The following is a 19,120-nucleotide window of genomic DNA, read 5'->3' as shown; positions in this document are numbered from 1 at the left end:
TTTTGCTCACTGTGAAGCATTTAATGGCGGGCTTGGACCAGAAAGACAGCTGGCTTCCGAAGGGCCACAGGGGGTTCAGTTTGAATGGAGGGCAACTGCTCCAACTGGGACTAATTTTGTGTTCTTTAGTTTCCCACAGTCAGATCACCCGCCTCTACAGTCGGTTTACCAGCCTGGACAAAGGAGAGAACGGGACTCTCAGGTAGGCAGTTCCTTTCCATATTTTCTGGCAATGTCTGAATAGCTGCCTTTATCCCAAGGACAGGCCTGGTAGGCATCCAGCATGCGGAGAGCAGGGACCCTTTCTTCACTGGTCTTTGAGCATCATTGATCCAAAAGGTAGTTAAATAAGCAGAACAGCAGCAGTACATTTATCAGTCGGTGCTTGCTGCTTTGCTCAGTTCCCCTTACTTTGGGTGGCCATTGTTCTGGTCCTTCGGACATACTTTTGAGATTTCAGCTGTCTCTTCTTGAGTTTTCCCACAGCCCTTTCCCAAACATACTAGCTTTTGACCTGTAGCAATGTAAGGTAGTCAGGTTGTTTTGTCCTCTCTCCTCTCATTTTCCAACACAATCCATAGCCCTAGGGTACGTCACTTTATATGTATTAATGTTAGATAAGATATTCAATATTTTAGTCCAGAGCAGTGGTTCTCCACTGAGGGCCGTTTCCAGAGACATTTTTGACTGTCCTGATTGGGGAATACTACCCTTGTCTAGTAGGTAGAGGCCACAAATGCTGCTAACCATCCCACAATGCACAGGACATCCTCCCACAACAAAGACTTTTCTACCCTGAATGTCCAAAGTACCACTGGTCTAGAGTAGGCGTGTGATTTCAGAGTAGTGTAATGCTATAATTTCATATTTGTAATTGTCTTAATCATAGTCAAATGAAATAATTCCTGACTACCACCTCCCAACCTAACTCTCAGTAACAGCCTTTTGTGACTATGGCTCCTCAGCTTTGATTGACTGGTATAGAATGAAGCTGCCTGCCTTTCTGGTGGCTGGCAGGAGGCCGTTGAGAACTTCTTTGAAGGCTTCTAGTACAGTTGTGGGATGTAGCAGAAGCGGGGAAGGAACACAGTTGCTAACTCTTTGTGCATAATCCTCAGGCAGAAGAGCTAGAGGATGCTGGTAAATCCATAGGTAAATCCATTTGTTCAGGGCAAATTCCACGGTCATTGGAAGCTGGGAGGGACCAAAACCGTGCTGCACAGTCATTAAAATCAACGACTGTGGAGTATCTACCATGTGCGAGGACCACACGAGGTGCTTTTTCTTCTTTTTTTTCCTGATTGAGGCAAAATACATATAACCTAAAATTTACCATTTTAAAGTGTACAATCAGCTAGCATTAAGTGTATTCACAACATTGTGTAACCATAACCACTGTCTACTTCCAGAACACTTTTCATCACAGATGGAAACCTTTTACCCATTAAGCAGCCATTTCCTATTCCTCCTTAGTGATTGCCCCGATAACCACTAATCTACTTTCTTTATCTCTCTGGATATTTCGTATAAATGGAATCATACATATGTGGCCTTTTGTGACCGACTTCTTTCATTTAACATGTTTTCAAGGTTCTCCCATGTTATAGTATGTATCATGGTATACATGTTGTACCTTTTTTGGCTGAATAATAGGGGTATTCCATTAGGTGTATGTACCACATTTTGTTTATCCATTCATCGGTTGGTGGACATTTGGGTTGTTTATACCTTTAGGCTGTTATGAATAGTGCTGCTACGAACATTTTTGTGTGGACATTTTAATTCTCTTGGATATATATCTGATTTGGGTGTATGGTAATTTTATTCTTAATTAACTGAGGAAGCACCAGACTGTTCTCTGAAGAAGATGCACCATTTTACATTCCCACCAGCAATATATGAGGGTTCAAACTTCTCCACATCCTCACCAATACTCTGTCTTGATTTTAACTATCCTGGTGGGTGTGACTGGTAACTCTTTGTGGTTTTGATTTGCATTTCTCTAGTGACTTACGATGTTGAGCACCTTTTCATGTGCTGGTTGATCATTTGTAAATGTCCTTTGGAGCAATGCCTATTCATGTTCTTTGTCTATTTTTTTAATTGGATTGTTTATCTTTTTGTTGTTGAACTGCAAAAGTTCTTTTTATATTCTAGATATTAGACCCTTTTCAGATATATGATTTCCAAATATTTTCTCCTATTCTGTGGCTTGTCTTTTCACTCTCTATAATGTTCTTTGAAGCACAAAAGTTTTAAATTTTGATGAAGTCCAATTTATGTGATTTTGCTTTTGGTGCATGTGCTTTGGGTGGCATATCTAAGAAACCATTGCCATATCCAAGGTCACGAAGAGTTGCCCTTGAGTTTTCTAATAGTTTTATAGTTTTAGCTCTTATATTTTGGTCTTTGATTCATTTTGAGATACACACACACATAAAATATGTATTTTTGTATATATTTACAAAATGTATATATATATAATATATGTATACATATATAGTGTGAGGTGAGGGTCAAACTTTATTTTTTTGCCTGTGGATATCCACCTGTTAGCATCATCTGTTGAAGAGACTATGTAAATTTACACTTGAAAAATATATCAGACTAGAAATCTTTCCTTTTTTCCCCTTTAGCTCCAATACTTAAATAATTTACTTGAGTTTGGGATTACATCTTCCTCTTAAAGTCACATTTAACCACTAAGTAAAGATACAGATTCCAAATTGTTGTGAGTCCATTTCTTTTGTAGAATATGAGTGATTTGTAAGTGTGTGTGTTTTAATCACTTTGACTATTTGCTGGAAAACAATGGAAAAGCTTTTGTAAAAGGAACTGTTTCTCCTAAGAAAGGGGTGAAAACTTTCCAGGTGTCAGCTAATGTTACCTGTTCCTTAAAAATCTAGGTAAGATTTGCTCAACCCCTAAAACCCCATTGCACACTGTGGAAAGCCAGTGAATTAACTCACTTATTTGACAGGTGTTTAAAGAGTACCTGTGTTGTACTATGCACTGTTCTCAGTGCTGGTTTCTACAAATTCTTGGTGGGAGAAGAGGTGGTAGAAAGTGATGGGGTAATTTTTGATTTCATGGTTACCTGGATCTAACTGATTTTTTTGTACTCAGCTTTACAAAGAACTGGGTCTTAAATCTGGTCTTTGATCTCCATCATGGTGTGGATTAAAATATGGGCGAAGCCCCAGGCCACCTTGAGTACAGGAAGAAATTACCTCATTGTACTACATAGTAAACAGGTAGCATATATATGTAAAATCATTTCGTTGGACCCACCCACTATCAGGGATTTCGCACTGTTGTGCCTCCTGACAGTGGCCATCTCAGCCTTTGGCCATCTTTTTAGATTGTCTTCCCTTTTCCCAGCCTCATTTTCTCTTCTACTCCCTCCAGCCTTAAAGCTTACGCGGTAACTCAGATTCTTCTGTTAGTACAGAGCGTTTAGTCTCTCCAGCCTCTTACTGCCAAGCTCAGCTCAACGCCTGTCTTGACCTTTCCAGAACTCATCAGGGCGTCAGCCCAATGCAAGTGATTTCCAATCTTTTGTTACTTGGAGCCGATTCCACTTTCTTAAGAAGGTAATAAGGAGAAATGTTTTTCCCTTCTACATTTTCTTCACTTTCCTTTTTCAAGATGCTCCATCTCTTGGGCCCAAAGCCAAATTCTGCAGAGTGAGAGGCTATAATGTATTGTCCAAAGCATTCTCTATTCCTGTGTATTGTCAGTCCCAGTGGGAACATGCAGCGGAAACTGTGGAAGACTTTGGTTAGAAATGGAGCTTCTGCAAAGTGCTTTCAGAGATGCGCCCCAAAGTATGTTTTATAGAACCTCTAGTTCCTTGGTCTACCTGTAAGGGTTGTGTTAAAAAGAAGAAAGAAACAAGTTATCAACTAAACTTTGTGAGAGCGTAGTAAACAAGGTTAAGCTGGTGTCTTCATTACCGAATTTCCCAGTATCTTTCATATGTCCAAGGGAATTGGACATCTTCAGGAGGGGAGTGTTGTAAACACTGTCTGCCAAGTTGATTTGCTGTTTCCCTATAGATTCTCTTACAGGGATCATCTCTTCAGATTGGTATTTCATAGAATGTAAATGTGCTGTGCAACCTCACAAGTCTTACTTTCTGCAGATGCCATTATTTTGAGTGAAATATACCACTGCCATGGAAATTGGTCTTTCTGAAAAGGCAGCTGGGTCCTGTAAGGGGTCTTGAAATGGTCCTTTGTAGGTCAGGTCGAGAAGAGCCTGGTCAGCATCTGAATACAAAGATGGGGTTTTGTGTTTAAATATCCTCTGTGCTGATCTAATTTATAGTGTTAGAAGTCAGGAACCACACTGTATATACAATCTAACTTCCAAGACTAGAGCTTAAAAGTATCCGAGGACGGGGTTTAGGTCCTCATTGACATTGGAAGTCCGAGACTAGATCCCTTAGTGAGACTGAAGGAACTCAGGCTAGGTTATGCACTTGCCACTTGATACTAGACCTGGTATTTAAACTGTGCTCCCCCCCCACCCCCCCCCGCTAAACTGTGCTTTTTCTCAGCTAAAATTACTTAAGCTTGTTAGACATTAAACTGAGATATGTGGCTGTGCAATTCAATTCAGCCTTAAACTTCACGTAAAAGGGAGCAGTTATTGTTTCTTAAACCCTGTCAAACACGAGGAGCTACATTTTAGCTTTGTGCATGTTTGTTGAATTAAATAATCAGGATCTCAGTAATTTCCAGAGTATAGATCATCTTAAGCAACCCAGTTAAAATGATCACCCTAAGTGATCAAGGAAGATTAGAATCCAGAGTTACTATTCCAGGGCTTTGTGCTCAGTCCCCTAGATTAGTTTCTACCTGTGTCACCACCGGATGTGGTGGAGATGAGCTTGTTAGTTACACATTGTGTAAAGTTAAACCATAAGAAGAACAGAATGTTAAAGGCCTCTGGGTAAATAGGAACATTAGTATTTAGTACGAAGAGGGTGGAAGATTAAGTTTTATCTCTTTTGGTAGTAACCTTCTTGACAGCAGGAATCAAGATTTATTTGAATTTATGTTCTTTCACATACTTGACACCCAGGTTTACCCATTGTTAACATTTTGCCACATACTTCAGTATGTATTTCCTTCAACAAGGACATTCTCCTATCAAAATCAAGAAATTTAGCATTTCGATACAGTACTGTTATATAATATTCCATATTCAAAATGGTCTTTTTCATTTTTACCTATTGGCTCAGTAATGTCCTTCATAGCATTTTTCCCCCCTTTCATACATTGAGTTTAGTTGTATGTCTCTTTAGTCCCCTTTGATCTGGAACAATCCTCAGCTTTTCTCTGTCCTTCATGACATTGGTATTTTTGAAGAGTGCATCACAGTTATGTTGTAGACAGCTTTATACTCATGGCACAGAATATCAACTGAGAAGTTTTTTTAAAAACACTTATTGAACACTTTTTGGGAGAACACCTTCCTTTCAAAAAGTTTAATATAGGAAAGAAATGTGGGCTTTAGGAAAAAAGAACATGTGCTTTGACTTATAGCCTTAGAGTTAAATCACAGTTCTGCTACTTACTAGCTTTGTAGCACTGGGCAAGTTACTTCGTCTCACTGACTCTCCATTTCCTCAGCTCTGAAAGGGTATAGATAAAATGTTGGCATGAAGAAATGAGATCACGTGTATAAACAGAGTGGCACATGTATACATACAGTGAACGGTAACTTCACTCCAACATCACTTCCGAGTTGTGAGAAGATGACTGCTCTTGCCATGTTCGAGGGTTAAATACTTCTCTAGCTCTATAGTCTGTAGGAGACAATGGAGGAAAAAGCCAGAGTCAGAGCAAGTAATTATGGAAGTCACTTAGTTGTCACATTTTATTCTTTCTTTGAATGTAAATATCACCTAAGAGTTCCTTTCATTTCATAGTGCTGTAGGTCTCAGTACAGAGGCCCCTTTGAATTTTTGCTCCCATATTCAAGCTTTGTAGTGTTTGATACTTTGCATTTGTTGTTCATTCTCCAAACTTGATAACTAATTACAAAATGGTAATGTTCAAGGAATCATTTACGGGAACAACTGAGTATTTACACTCGGTGGTTTATTGACATAACCTGTGTGCTGAATTCACTGGAATGTGGCATAGTCAAATCTGGCTTCTACTTCTGAGTTGGTGCAGGAAACACTTGGCAGGTATTAAAGTGCTATTCTTTGCAGTTATTTTGTATAATTTGCCACAGAAGTAAATTCCAGGAGGTAATACCTTTGCTAGGTTGTACTCTTGCATGACTGAAGGAGTTCATACATGCTAAGGGCCAATGGTCTCTAATGCTGGGCGATTCTCTTGGCAGCCGGGAAGATTTCCAGCGGATTCCAGAACTTGCCATCAACCCACTGGGGGACCGGATCATCAATGCCTTCTTTCCAGAGGGGTGAGTCCCTATAGTTGTTGGGCCTACTTTCTGAGGCTACTCGGGACTAATGGGACTAATGATATTGATCGGGTCATCTCACGCCGTGATCCTGAATGTATTAGGCATCCCTAACTTGATCATATCTAGAATATCTCCTCTTTACTCTCCTCCCCTTTTTAGACTTCAAACATGAGCCCATCTTCAAAATTCTGTCTTTAATCTCTGTTTATCTTTGATGTAAAACTAAACTCTTTAAAAATTGTTATTTGGAAATAATTTCAAATTTACAAGAGTTGCAGAAATTGAAAATAATACAAAAATCACCTGTATATCTTTTACCCAGATGCATCTATTATTATACTGTTAACATTTTGCCTCATTTGTGTGTGCTCTGTGTCTCTTTCAGTCCTAGTCAATAAAAATGTAATCATGCCACATACATAGTTATAAATTTTCTAGTAGTCACATTAAAAAAGTAAAAACGAACAAGTAAATTAGCTTTGGCAATACGTATTTTATTTAACCCCACATATCCAAAATATTATCATTCAATATGTAATCAATATTTTAAAATTATTAATATATTTTACACTATTTTTTCATATTAAGTCTTTGAAATCCAGTGTGTAATTTACAATTATAGTACCTGTCAAGTGCTTTAATAATATAAAATATATTTTTTTCCAGCTTTATTGACACATGATTGACAGAGAACATTGTGTGTTTTATATGTGTGATTCTATATATGTCTATATTGCAAAATGATTATCACAATGAGGTTAATTAACACATACGTCACCTCACATAGTTTTGTATTGTGATGCGAACTTTTATAATCTACTCTCAGCAACTTTCAGATACACAGTATGGTGCTGTTAACTGTGTATGCTGTACATTACATTGGCAGAGCTTATTCATCGTATAACTGGAAGTTTGTGCCCTTTGACCACCTTCACCTGTTTCCCCCACTATCTATTTTACTCTAATATATTATTTATATTCCAGTTTAATAAGTTCATCCAATAATGTCCTTTTTAGCACTTCCCCCCCTCCAATACAGGATCCAGTCTGGGTCAGTTGTCAAGTCTCTTTAGCCTCCTTTCATCTGGAACATTTCCACGGCCTTTATTTCTCTTTTACCACATTGACTAAGGATATGGTTCCGTCCTCCGCCCGCCCGGCCCCCCCACCACATGCACACTTTCTCAAATAGCTTTGGGTTTGTCTAATCTAAGACTAGGCTTTTGATAGCTTCACTTGCTAATACACTCCCTTCAAAGTACTGAGTAAATATTTACAGATTTGGTTAGGTACCTTTTCATGAATAAAGCTTATCATATAATCATTTTTTAAGTAATCTCTTGAACAATCTCTTCCGGGTTCCTTGTGACTTGTCTTTATGACCCACAGGACTTTGAAAAGGTTTATGGTTGCCAGTTCTTAATAATGAGACTGAGTGTCAGTGAGGACACTCAGATAAAATGCCTGGAGAGGAAATTTTAGAAATTTGAATAGAGAGCAAAAGAATTTGCAAGTTGAGAAGTTGGGTACTCAGTAAATCTGAGCGACAGTCAGAGGAGGAACACTAGCAGCCCGTTTGTGTAAGACAGGAACCAAATCAGACTGAGACGTGCTCTTTGCAGACATTGACCATGAGTAATCTCCTCCCCTTCCTCATTTCCCGGTTTCTCTCCCTGGACTGCCTGCCCTGTTTGTTTCAGGTGTGAGTTTTGTGCTGAATTTTCCCCTTTTTTCACTTCCTCTTTTAGCCCATACAGAGCATTGAACCTTCTCTAGAGAAAACTTCCACAACTGTGCTTTGTATTCAAACCTTTTGCAATGAAAAGTAAACCCAGTAGAGTCATTTTGCCAGCCTTTCCCCCTCACAGTCGCCATTGATGATTGGAAGGCCAAACCACCTTTGTTGTGTGGGCAGTGTCGCCTGCGGTCCTACCCAGGGATCTGCTGCTCAGCACAGTAGGCGGGTGTACACGAGGAGGCCGAGACCCACGCTGAGCTGCACTGCTAAGCTCTTAGCAAGCTGCACCCTTGCTTCTTGCTCTATCTAATCAGATACAGATTTTGGCTTCCAGGGTTTTTGTTGTCTAGTCTTATGCAGGTGGATTTTTTTTTTTTTTTAAAGAATGAGATTTGAAAGGGGAACATTGGTATTTAGTTACCTTTACTCAGAGACGTCATGCTAGTAATATGTGCACTCATTAACCTGTTTGTTCTGGCATATGACTCAAATCTTACTCCACATTACCTGATTCCTCAGATCTTACATTTTTTACCAGATGCTGCTCCACTAGTAGTATAGCTACCCTGAAGAACTGAAGGTCATTCTTTTGAGTACAAAGAGACCCAACATACCAGATCTATTAAGTGAGGCACACAAAGACTGGGATTTATTTTTAGGCAGCCACAGGAACCAGGCAACCTGTTCTTTCCATGCCTGCTTTAGATGAATGACTATGTGTCATGAGACATTCTTTTTTAATATTAAAGAACGTTCTTCATTTATTCAAGTTTTGGAATTATTTCTTATAGGATTATTGATTAGCCTGTGGCTCAATAAAAAGATTTTCTCTAAAGTTAAGTACCAAAAAAGCTTTATATACAATAAGGTCTTTCAAAACTATGATCATGAAAAATAGGAGAGGGGATATCTATCCCATTATGAGGGAATGATAAAATCATGATACAGCCACACAATTGTTATGCAGACATTTAAAATGTTTCAAAGTGTTATTGATTGCAAACATTAAAAGCTTAACAGTTTTAAAAAGCAAGATAAAATTTCACATGCTGTGTGGACAATTATCCAAAAAGCGTGGAAAAATTACTGGAAGAAAATATATTAGTGGTAGTTGTAATTGATTGGTAGAACTTGGAATGGTTTTTCTTTCTACTTTTTACCCCAAATTTCCAGAAATGTATTTAATGCTTTTATAACTAAATGAACTTTATTTTAAAAGCACTTTTCCATAATATGCCTTAACCTTAAAATACCACTAGGTGTATGAGACTGCAGTGGTCGGGGAGTCATTGGGTTAAAATGACTACTTTGCTGCTTGCTGCAGAGTCTGAAGCCGCGAGTCTAAGTTCTGGCTCCTGATAGCGTAGCCCTGGAACTACTCAAAATCCTCTTTGGGAAAAGATACAGAAATAAACTCAATAGGTGACTGACACTGGTTAATCATTCACAAAGTGGGAATAATAGTACCTACCTCACAGGGTTGGAGTGACGCTAATTTTATGAGCCCTAAAGTACTATGCATATGGAAAGAGACCTGGTTAAATGGACTTTCAGGCCACTCTAACTAAAACGATTGCCAATATATTGAATTCGTAAGAAATAATCACCCTAATTGACATCTGTTTATTATGTTTCCCAAACAGGGAGGACCAGGTAAACTTCCGTGGATTCATGAGAACTTTGGCTCATTTCCGACCCATTGAGGATAATGAAAAGAGTAAAGATGTGAATGGACCAGAACCACTCAACAGCCGAAGCAACAAACTGCACTGTAAGGAGTTCAAGTCTTCTAGTTTTAAATATTTGCTTTTCATTTCTTACAAATCATTCATTTACTCGTTCATTTATTGAATAAGCATTTACAACAGTATAGTGTAAGAGCTCAGACCCAGGAGCTAAACTGGCTAGGTTTGAATCCCAGCTCTGCCACTTTTTGACCATGTGACTTTGGGCAAATTACTAAAATCCTTGGGCCTCAGTTTCCTCTTTTGTAAAATGGAATATTAAGGGGTTTCACATAGGGATGTCGTGAGGATTAAATAAGTTAATATGTGTCAAGTACTTCAAACAGTGCCTGACAATTAGAGTTAGCTACTAATATCCTTATAGTTCATAGAATGCCCACTGTGGTAAGTGCTAGGGTGACACCAGTGAAAAAGAGCCAGTCCCACCTGTAAGGAATGATGGCAAGATCCTCGGCCCATCTTAGAATTTGATAGATACTGAATGTGACTTAAGGTCGGGGTGGACAGCTGGGGTAGTGCAAAGTTTAATTTTTGTCCCCATGCCTCTTTGCCTCCTTTCCTTGGATGTTTGTTCCTTAGATTTCCCTCTGCCCTTGTTGATTCATGTATGAGATTGCCAAATCTCTTACAACACTTCTAAGTGAAATTTAATTTCTCTTTTTATTCAACACAAGTCAAAACTAGAATTGAAATTACGTTGAATTGATTGAGCTCATGCTTCTCTTACAAGGGTGCACAGTGATATACAGAGACGTCTGTAAAAAGAAAAATAAAGGCTTTTTAATATTGAAACAAATGCAGATAAATTATAGACTATAATGCTAAATTTACATACATTTGAAAGATGATACGTAAGGCTTAAACTTCTGATTTGTGGCCCTTGGGCTATATCCCCAGTTGGTCTCTAGGAGTATGAGTTCACCCCTGTGTTGATACTTCAAGAAAAGAGTTTAAGAAGCACTGCAATAAATATTGTTATATAGGATAGGGAAGATTTTGAACCAAAATAATAAAATACTGCTCTTCTTTACTACAAGATCATTTACCTTAATGAAGAGCAGAATGCTTAAATACAAACAAAACTGACTATAGAAGAAAAGAGAACTCTAATGAATTGTTCTCAAATTTATTGTATACTATATTAGTGAATTCCAATTTCTTCTTTCAAGACTAAATACTGTTTGAGACAAAGCCATGTGTCTTACATTTAAAGAGTTTTAGCATATACTTAGTACATGTTTGCCTGATTCAGACATTAGTATAGTAGAAATGTTCTTATTCAGTGTTGTCAGACGAGGAATTGATCAGTAGTTGGCAAAATCAGCAGCATCATAGAACCATAGAAAAGGATACGTGGTTTAGCATTTTATTTTATCTTAAAATATTTAAAAGCACATTCACTTTTGATACATTTAAAAACAATCTTTTGATAGAGGACCAAGAGTTGTTTTGTTTTGTTTTGTTTTAGAATAGGTCTGCTGATAGGAGTTGTGAGACTTTTTTTTGTAGAGCACATCTATAATGTATAATCTAAAGTTTCTAGTTGCAGTTTCTTTTAAGTGGAAAGAAGGGTTCAAGATACTCGTAAAGCATTCTGAGAATAGACTCTTTCTAGGCATTTACATTTTTTTTTCTCAATCTTTTACAGTTGTCTTGCCATACTTAACTTTAGCAAGATTTTTTTTCCAGTGACTTAATTTTGAGTTGTTTAGAAGTAACTAATCTAATTTTCTTAGAAACAGTAACTTTCCACTGAGCATACGTCTTTATTATTAAATTATATAGTTTTATTAAAAATAAAAATGGTACAGTTTTAGGACTGTTGACACACATGACTCTTAGTAAGGAACCCATTTACCAGGTGGCGTGGACACTCCGTGTAGCCTGTCAGGTACAAGCATGCAGTGTCCCCCCATGGCAGTTGGGTCGATTTGCATGGGGGGAGGGAGAGCATCTGTGTCTCTGGTGAGTTGCTTAAGGAGAAGACAGTTGAGAGACATTCTGTGCTCTATGAAACTGTGCTCATTTTTCTAATCCCGAATTGGAGGAGACTTGAAAGGTCACCAGTTCCCTACACAGCACGGGCTCTACTTTTTCCAAATCATGAGTTCCCTTTGGCAGTCTGGTGAATCCTACTGACCCCCCTCTCAGAATGTTTTTAAATGCATAGGATAAAATACATAAGATTACAAAGGAAACCAAGTGTATTGAAGTATAATGAAAATATTAAGACAACTTCGTAATACAGCACTAGATGTGCTTCTTTATTATACATTAAGTCACAGGGTGTAACATTGGAGCCCTGCTGCTGTGCGTCAGCTCTGTATCTTGAATGTGGTAATAGTTACACGAATCTGCATAGGTGATAGAAGTGCATAGAAACACACACACACACACACACACACACACACACACACACACACACACACAGTGAAGTCTGAATAAGCTGTGTGTATTGTACCCCTGTCTGTTTCCTGGTTTTGATGGTATATTGATGCTACCGCCAGGGGAGGCTGCATGAAGGATATATGGGACCTTCCTGTGTATATATATATTTTTTGCAACTTCCTATAAATTTCTAATTATTCCAGAATAAAAAGTAAAAACAAAACAACCAACATTACATGGGGAAAGCAATCAAGAAACTCATTCATGTGCTGCTGTTGTGTATTGCTTCCATGGCATTAGTTGCTGTAAAATAGCTTTTAGGAAGACATTTAATAAGGTCTTCCTCGATGTTCTGTTGTACACAATGGAACAAATAGGTTAGAATACCCAAAATGTATGAATTTGTGTCACACTAGAAAGTGGTATGCTGCAGGGCTCTTGCAGCTTTTTGTTGTTTTTTTTCCATCAGTGACTTTTCATTGAAGATATAATTAGCAAATATATCGAGTTTCTGGTTGACTGTAAACTTGAAAGCATAGTGAATACAGAATCAGAACCAAAAGAGATCTTGATAGGCTGAAAAAAGTTGCACTAAATCTAACAAAATGAATGTTATAAGCGATAAACGAGAGTGCTGCACTTGGGTCCAACAACACATATAAATAAGATCTAAGGGTAAATGTAAAATGAAGCCACCATACACTGAGTCTGCCTACCCTGCAGCACCCTCACCCCAAAATAATGTAATATTGGGCCATAAGAACAGAAATGTATCATTTAGAATGAGAGTAGTGCTGAGTCTACTGTGTGCTAAAGAACACGTCTTGGGAACTATACTTCATTTTGGATCCCAAAGATATACTAGAGCACATTATAAGAAAGTAAGTAGAAGTTTGAAGGCACCAAAAACCATAAATCATTATCATAAGGAAGATTTTTTTTTTTTATCGTGGTAGAAAACACGTAACATAAAACTTAACCATCTTAAACATTTTTAAGTGTGCAGTTTAGTAATATTAACTACACTCACATTCTTGTGGAACAGGTTGCCAGAACTTTTTCATCTTTCAGCTAATCTAAACTGTAGACCCGTTAAACTTTCTTTTTACCCGCTAAGGAAAATTTTGAGAGAACTGGGCATAAAGTCAGAAGAAGGAAAGACTGGCTTAGAGATTTATCTTCAAATATATGAAAGTCTCATGTAGAAAAGAATTTATGCAGTGAAGATCATACAGATGTGTCAGTTCAGCAGAAGGAGGAATATTTCTTAAAGAGATGCTCATGTATAGATAGGGCTGCCTCAAAAACGGTAGTAATTCCCTGTTCTAGAAAAAAAAGGCATCTCGTAAAACACTGCTTCTTAACTTAGGATCCACAGACAGGAGGAGTCTGTAAAGGTGGGAAGGAAAAATAGTATTTATTTTTCTCCCAATGTCTACTGAAATTTGATATTTCATTCATTTATGAATGCTGGCAACAGACCACAGCAATCATAGTACCTGTGGCTCTGACACCAATAGAAATGAGACATATTTATTTCACGTTACAGTTGTTGCAAGTATCTTAGTTTGTCATTTGTGCTTATCAGTGGTTCAAAATTATGATAATTCTTTGACCCAACCATATGGCAGTTCCTCAAAAAATTAAAAACAATTACCATATGATCCAGCAATTCCACCTCTGAGTATATATACCCAAAGGAATTGAAAGCAGAGTCTCAAAGAGATATTTGTACACCCATGTTCGTAGCAGCATTATTCACAATAGCTAAAATGGAAAAGCAACCCAAGTGTCCATCAAAGGATGAATGGATAAGCACATGTGTATACATACAATGGAATATTATTCAGCCCTTAAAAGGAAGGCAATTCTGGTATATGCTATAATGTGGATGAACCTTGAGGACATTATTCCAGTTATAAAAAGACAAATACTGTATTATTCCACTTATATCGGGTACTTAAAATAGTCAAAATCATAAAGACAGAAAGTATAATGGTGATTGCCAGGGATAGGGGGAGGGGAAAATGGAGAGTTATTTTTAATAGAGTTTCAGTTTTATGAAATGAAAAGAGTTGTGGTTGTGATGGATGATTGTGATGGTTATTCAACAAAAACATGTATTTAATACCACTGAACTGTATATTTAGAAATGGTTGAGATGGTAAATTTTATGTTATATGTATTTTACCACAATAAAAAAAGAAAAGAAAAAGTAGTAGGTAAAGTGAATTGAACCCCTTGTGGTTTTTCAAAGTCTCTACATTATAGACCTTTCAATCAGCAAGCAGTTAATAACAAGAAAAGAAAAAAATTACACTTTGTTAGCTTTGTATTTCCATGACTTGATTCAGATATTTTATGCAACACATCTGTGGAGTTCTTTCTCTGCAGTTCATTTCCTTTATAAATTACTGTGGTCTCAGTGAATTAATTTAACACTGACCTTTAAGAAAATATTCTGAATAGCATTAGTGTACTTGGTAGTTATTCGGTATGTCAGTTAGGATCCCTTCAGCTGACTCATCTTCAACAATAAGGACATGTATTATCTCATTTTACAGGTCAGGAGAGGCACCCATCAGGGATAATCGTGTTGTCAAGGACCCGGATTTTTTCTGTTGCTCTGCTTTGTCATCCTTAGGGTCTGCTTCATCCGAAGGCATAGCTCCTCATGGTCACATGACGGTTTTCTGTGGCAATGGGCTGTGTGCTTCCCTGCCCACATCTTACAGGGGGCAGAGAAAGTCAGAGAGACAGAATCCCCTCCTGAAACTGTGGATGAGATTCTATTAGGAAGGAAGAAGGTCTGAATACCACTTTAAATGGCAAACTTTAGGATGAAATAGGATAACCACAAAGTGCTGTGCAACTTGTGCATGGTTTTCACCATGACTTTAGTCTTGGCTTTCAGATCAACTTTTATATGAAGCTGAAAATGACTTAGAATTCTGTTGTGGTCTATATGTAGGGATCACTTTCCTGTACTTAGACCAACAGTGAAACCAAAGCTACAGACAGGAGGAGCCCTGGATGTCTGCTCCTCTGTCTATATATTGGTTCTCTTTGAATTTCGTACAGAGCAATGGAAGCAGCAAGATGGCACTTCTTGTAGATTAAGAGCAATTGAACATCCTACACCTAGCAACACATTTGCCAGTGAGGAACATTTACCTTACATATAGGGGATACGTTACTTAAAAATGTGGGCTTCTGGAACCAAATTTGTTTATGATCCATCTTCTGCATTGAAGAATTTCTCCAGGAACTCTGAGAGCACACTTGTCCTTTTCTTTTTTATGCCACAGTGAATGAATGTCAAGTGCAACAAACAAGGCTTAGCTGTACCGACGTAGGCACAGGCCCAAGCACACATAGTATTACTGCTCCGTTTGTCTCCAGGACTGGTTCCTTATTGCTCTCCTTCAGGTCAGAGAGGTTTTAATGACTTATGTGAAAGATACAACCCAACTTACAGTGCCCTAGGGCAGGGGTGTCCAAACTTTTTTCAATGTTTTTTACCAAGGGCCATATGTGGTAAACTACACAAACAGCCGGGCCACTCACTCGAGGTGAAGTACGTATTGCCTCACCTGGTTTATTTAAGTAAACTAAATATAGTTTTGGAATTTGCTGCGGGCCAATTAACAATGGATTGCGGACCGGCCTAGGGCATGGTAAATAAGCTAGATGTCTAACCCTCCCTTTCAATGTTCAAATTGTACTCTTAAATGATTTAAGTGTTTTATAACACATCATGAATGATGTGGGAAATAAAGAGTCTGCATGAAGATATTTTATTTGGATGATAAGGAATAGTGGTAAAGTTGAGTTTGGGAGAGTAGCCAAAAAGAAATAGGGAGCAGCATTATTCACCATAGCCAAAAGGTAGAAGCAACCCAAGTGTCCATCAACAGATGACTGGAAATACAAAATGTGGTGTGTACATACAATGAAATATTATTCAGTGTTTAAAAAGGAAATTCTGACACTTGCTACTACATGAATGAATCTACTTATACAAAAAAAAAAACAGGCTAGACACAAACGATTACTTTTATATGAGCTTCCTGGAGTAGTCAAATTCGTAGAGAGAAAGTTGCCAGGCGATGGGGAAATGGGGAGTTACTGTTTACTGGGTCAGTTTCAGTTAGGGAAGACGAAAATGTTCTGGAGAAGGATGGTGGTGATGGTGACACCGTAATGCGAGCATACATAACTGTCCACTTTTAAAAGGGGTCAAAATGGTAAATTTTATGTATATTTTACTACAATTTTTTTTTTAAAAGAAACAGTTATTAAAATGTAAAGGTTTGACTGAGACCATTCGTTTGGTCTTTCATTAAGCAAATGTATGATTTTGTACCTCTCCGGCAACTGAGGCAGAGAGAGGATAAGTAACTTGCTCATGTTCACATAGTAAGCATCAGAGCCAGCATTCGGCAGAGCCAGTCTTAACCCCTGTCCTATATTGCTCTACCAAGGTCAAGGGCTCGGGGGAGGGGTCCAAGCTGGACATGCACATTTGAGGGTCTCAGCACTGGATGGCATGTGAAATCATGGAACTGGAGATAGGAGAAGGTGACAAACTATGATGAATACTGCTGCCAAGTGCCATCCAACAGGAAGGCAGGGATCTTCTATATGGGAAACGGCACATAGAACCTTAGTAACAGTGTGTGACAAGTTTCAACTTGTTCAATGCAATCAGTTGGATGTGAGCTACGGTGGAGGGAAGTTGTGTTTTAAAGTGTGCCATAAACCATTCTCCATCATGACAACTCTCCATGTCACACATTGCTTCTGGTATATGGCAATTTCTGTCAAATAAAAACATCACGGTGTGACCTCATCCACCTTATTCACTGGATCTGGCACTGTGCAACTTCTGGCTCTTCCCCAAAGTCAAAATGATTCAGGACATCAAGGCAGCGACAACAGCACAACTAAAGACACTCACGAAAGAGGACTTCCAGAACTGCTTCAGAAAGTGGCAGGAACGATAAGATAAATGTGTTCGAAGTGAGAGGGAGTATTTTGAGGGGCATTAATGGCAATATGTCTTTTATTATAATATATACATATATTTTTATTTAAACATTCACCGCATTGTTTGATCATACCTCGTAAGTGTCCTTCGATGGATGAATGGATAAAGAAGATGTGGTACAGGAGGCAGCCGGTTAGCTCAGTTGGTTAGAGCGCAGTGATCTTAACAACAAGGTTGCTGGTTCGATCCCTACATGGGCCACTGTGAGCTGTGCCCTCCACAACTAGATTGAAACAACTACTTGACTTGGAGCTGATACACTTGAAATAAATAAAAAGTTTTTTTTAAAAAAAGAAGATGTGGTACATATATACGATGGAATCCTACTCAGCCGTAAGAAAGAACGAAATACTGCCATTTGCAACAACATGGATGATCTTGAGAGTATCATGCTAAGTGAAATAAATCAGAAAAGGACAAAAACCATATGATTTCACTCATGTGGGATATAAAACAAAGCAACAAATGAACAAACTAAACAAGCTCATAGACACAGATAACAGTATGGTGGTTACCAGAGGAGAAGGGATTGGGGGAAGGGTGAAGAAGGGGGTCAAATACATGGCAACAAGGAGACTAGACTTTGGATGGTGAGCACATAGTGCATATCCAGATGATGTGTTATATGATTGGACACTTGAAACTTACGACATTAACCAATGTCACCCCAATAAATTTTAAAAGAAGCTCAGACTTCTGTAAATACTTTGGTAGAAAGGGATATAAGTGTTTATTCCAGTTACCCGATTAAGAAATTCAGAAATAGATATTTATGGGTTATATAGCAAACGGGTTTCAATCCTGAAATCATCCTAAAGATAGCTTAGTAGGTAACACATTGTATGGTATTTTAGAAAGATGACAGCATATGCAGAAGAGAGAGTGAGGAGGTGGGGAATATATTAAACATATACTCCTTTAGGAACACTTATGACCCTTACCTTCTTTCCCCTGGACTCTAAACTTCCTAAGCAGATAAATCCTCAAATTTGGTAAAGATGGTTACTCAGCTAACCAAATTAAACAGACAAACATCAGAGAAAGTCTCTTCCAGTTACTTCCCCTTCCAGAATTCTAATGTGTACCTTACAAAGAGTAAATTAGACTTTAAAAAAAAAGTTTACTTCCACTTTTAGTGGATTCTCTCCTTTGGTAGGGGGTGATGTTTAAATTTTTAGATACTCATCCATGTTCTCGTGCCTTTGTACCTAGTATTAGCTCTGCCTGGAATGCTACCCTCATCAAACTTAATCAATTGTTACTTGAACCAGAAGCATATCTGCCATATGCTTCGTCCCCCTGAATTTCAGATGTATAAGAGCATTTAGAATGTATTAAAGTGAGGGGTACATGTTGCTCTCCTCTACAAGATCATAAGTTTCTAAGGACAAGATCTAAATCTATGTATCTGAATAACTAGAGCAGTGGGTTTCGGCCTTTTAGTATTCATTGAGTAACTAAAAATCTTAGTGGCATACTTGAAGTGATTCAAAGCCTCAAAACCACACTAAATTCAGCTATGATTATAAGGTAGCCACTTCCTCAGTGTGACAATTTCTCACAGTGCCTATAAAATCACTCAGTGTTGTCACACTATTTATTCACTTGGTAACCCTTCAGAAACATGGTACTGTGAATGATTTTTGCTCCTCTGAATTCTCTCTCACATATCCTACTTTGTAGAAGACTTAGAGAGAAACATGACAAGGTCAGATCATCAAATTTTTGGCAATTTTATTTGAAACTAAAGTTCTT

At 38.1% G+C, this 19,120-nt stretch overlaps 1 protein-coding gene across 1 annotated transcript in view; it reads left to right on the top strand.

The window, feature by feature from the left end:
• CHP1 (calcineurin like EF-hand protein 1) overlaps window positions 1-19,120 on the top strand; it is a 33,494-nt gene that overhangs the window by 8,352 nt on the left and 6,022 nt on the right. Inside the window, exons 2-4 of the mRNA XM_033108201.1 lie at window positions 130-202; window positions 6,361-6,441; window positions 9,826-9,953. Of these exons, the coding sequence (XP_032964092.1) occupies window positions 130-202; window positions 6,361-6,441; window positions 9,826-9,953 (282 nt within the window). The remainder of the gene's footprint in view (window positions 1-129; window positions 203-6,360; window positions 6,442-9,825; window positions 9,954-19,120) is intronic.

The sequence above is a fragment of the Rhinolophus ferrumequinum genome, chromosome 6, assembly GCF_004115265.2.
Source record: "Rhinolophus ferrumequinum isolate MPI-CBG mRhiFer1 chromosome 6, mRhiFer1_v1.p, whole genome shotgun sequence".
In the NCBI taxonomy this organism is placed as follows: domain Eukaryota; kingdom Metazoa; phylum Chordata; class Mammalia; order Chiroptera; family Rhinolophidae; genus Rhinolophus; species Rhinolophus ferrumequinum.
The sequence above is the reverse complement of the archived record's forward strand: the minus strand, read 5'-3'. Positions and strand labels throughout refer to the sequence as shown.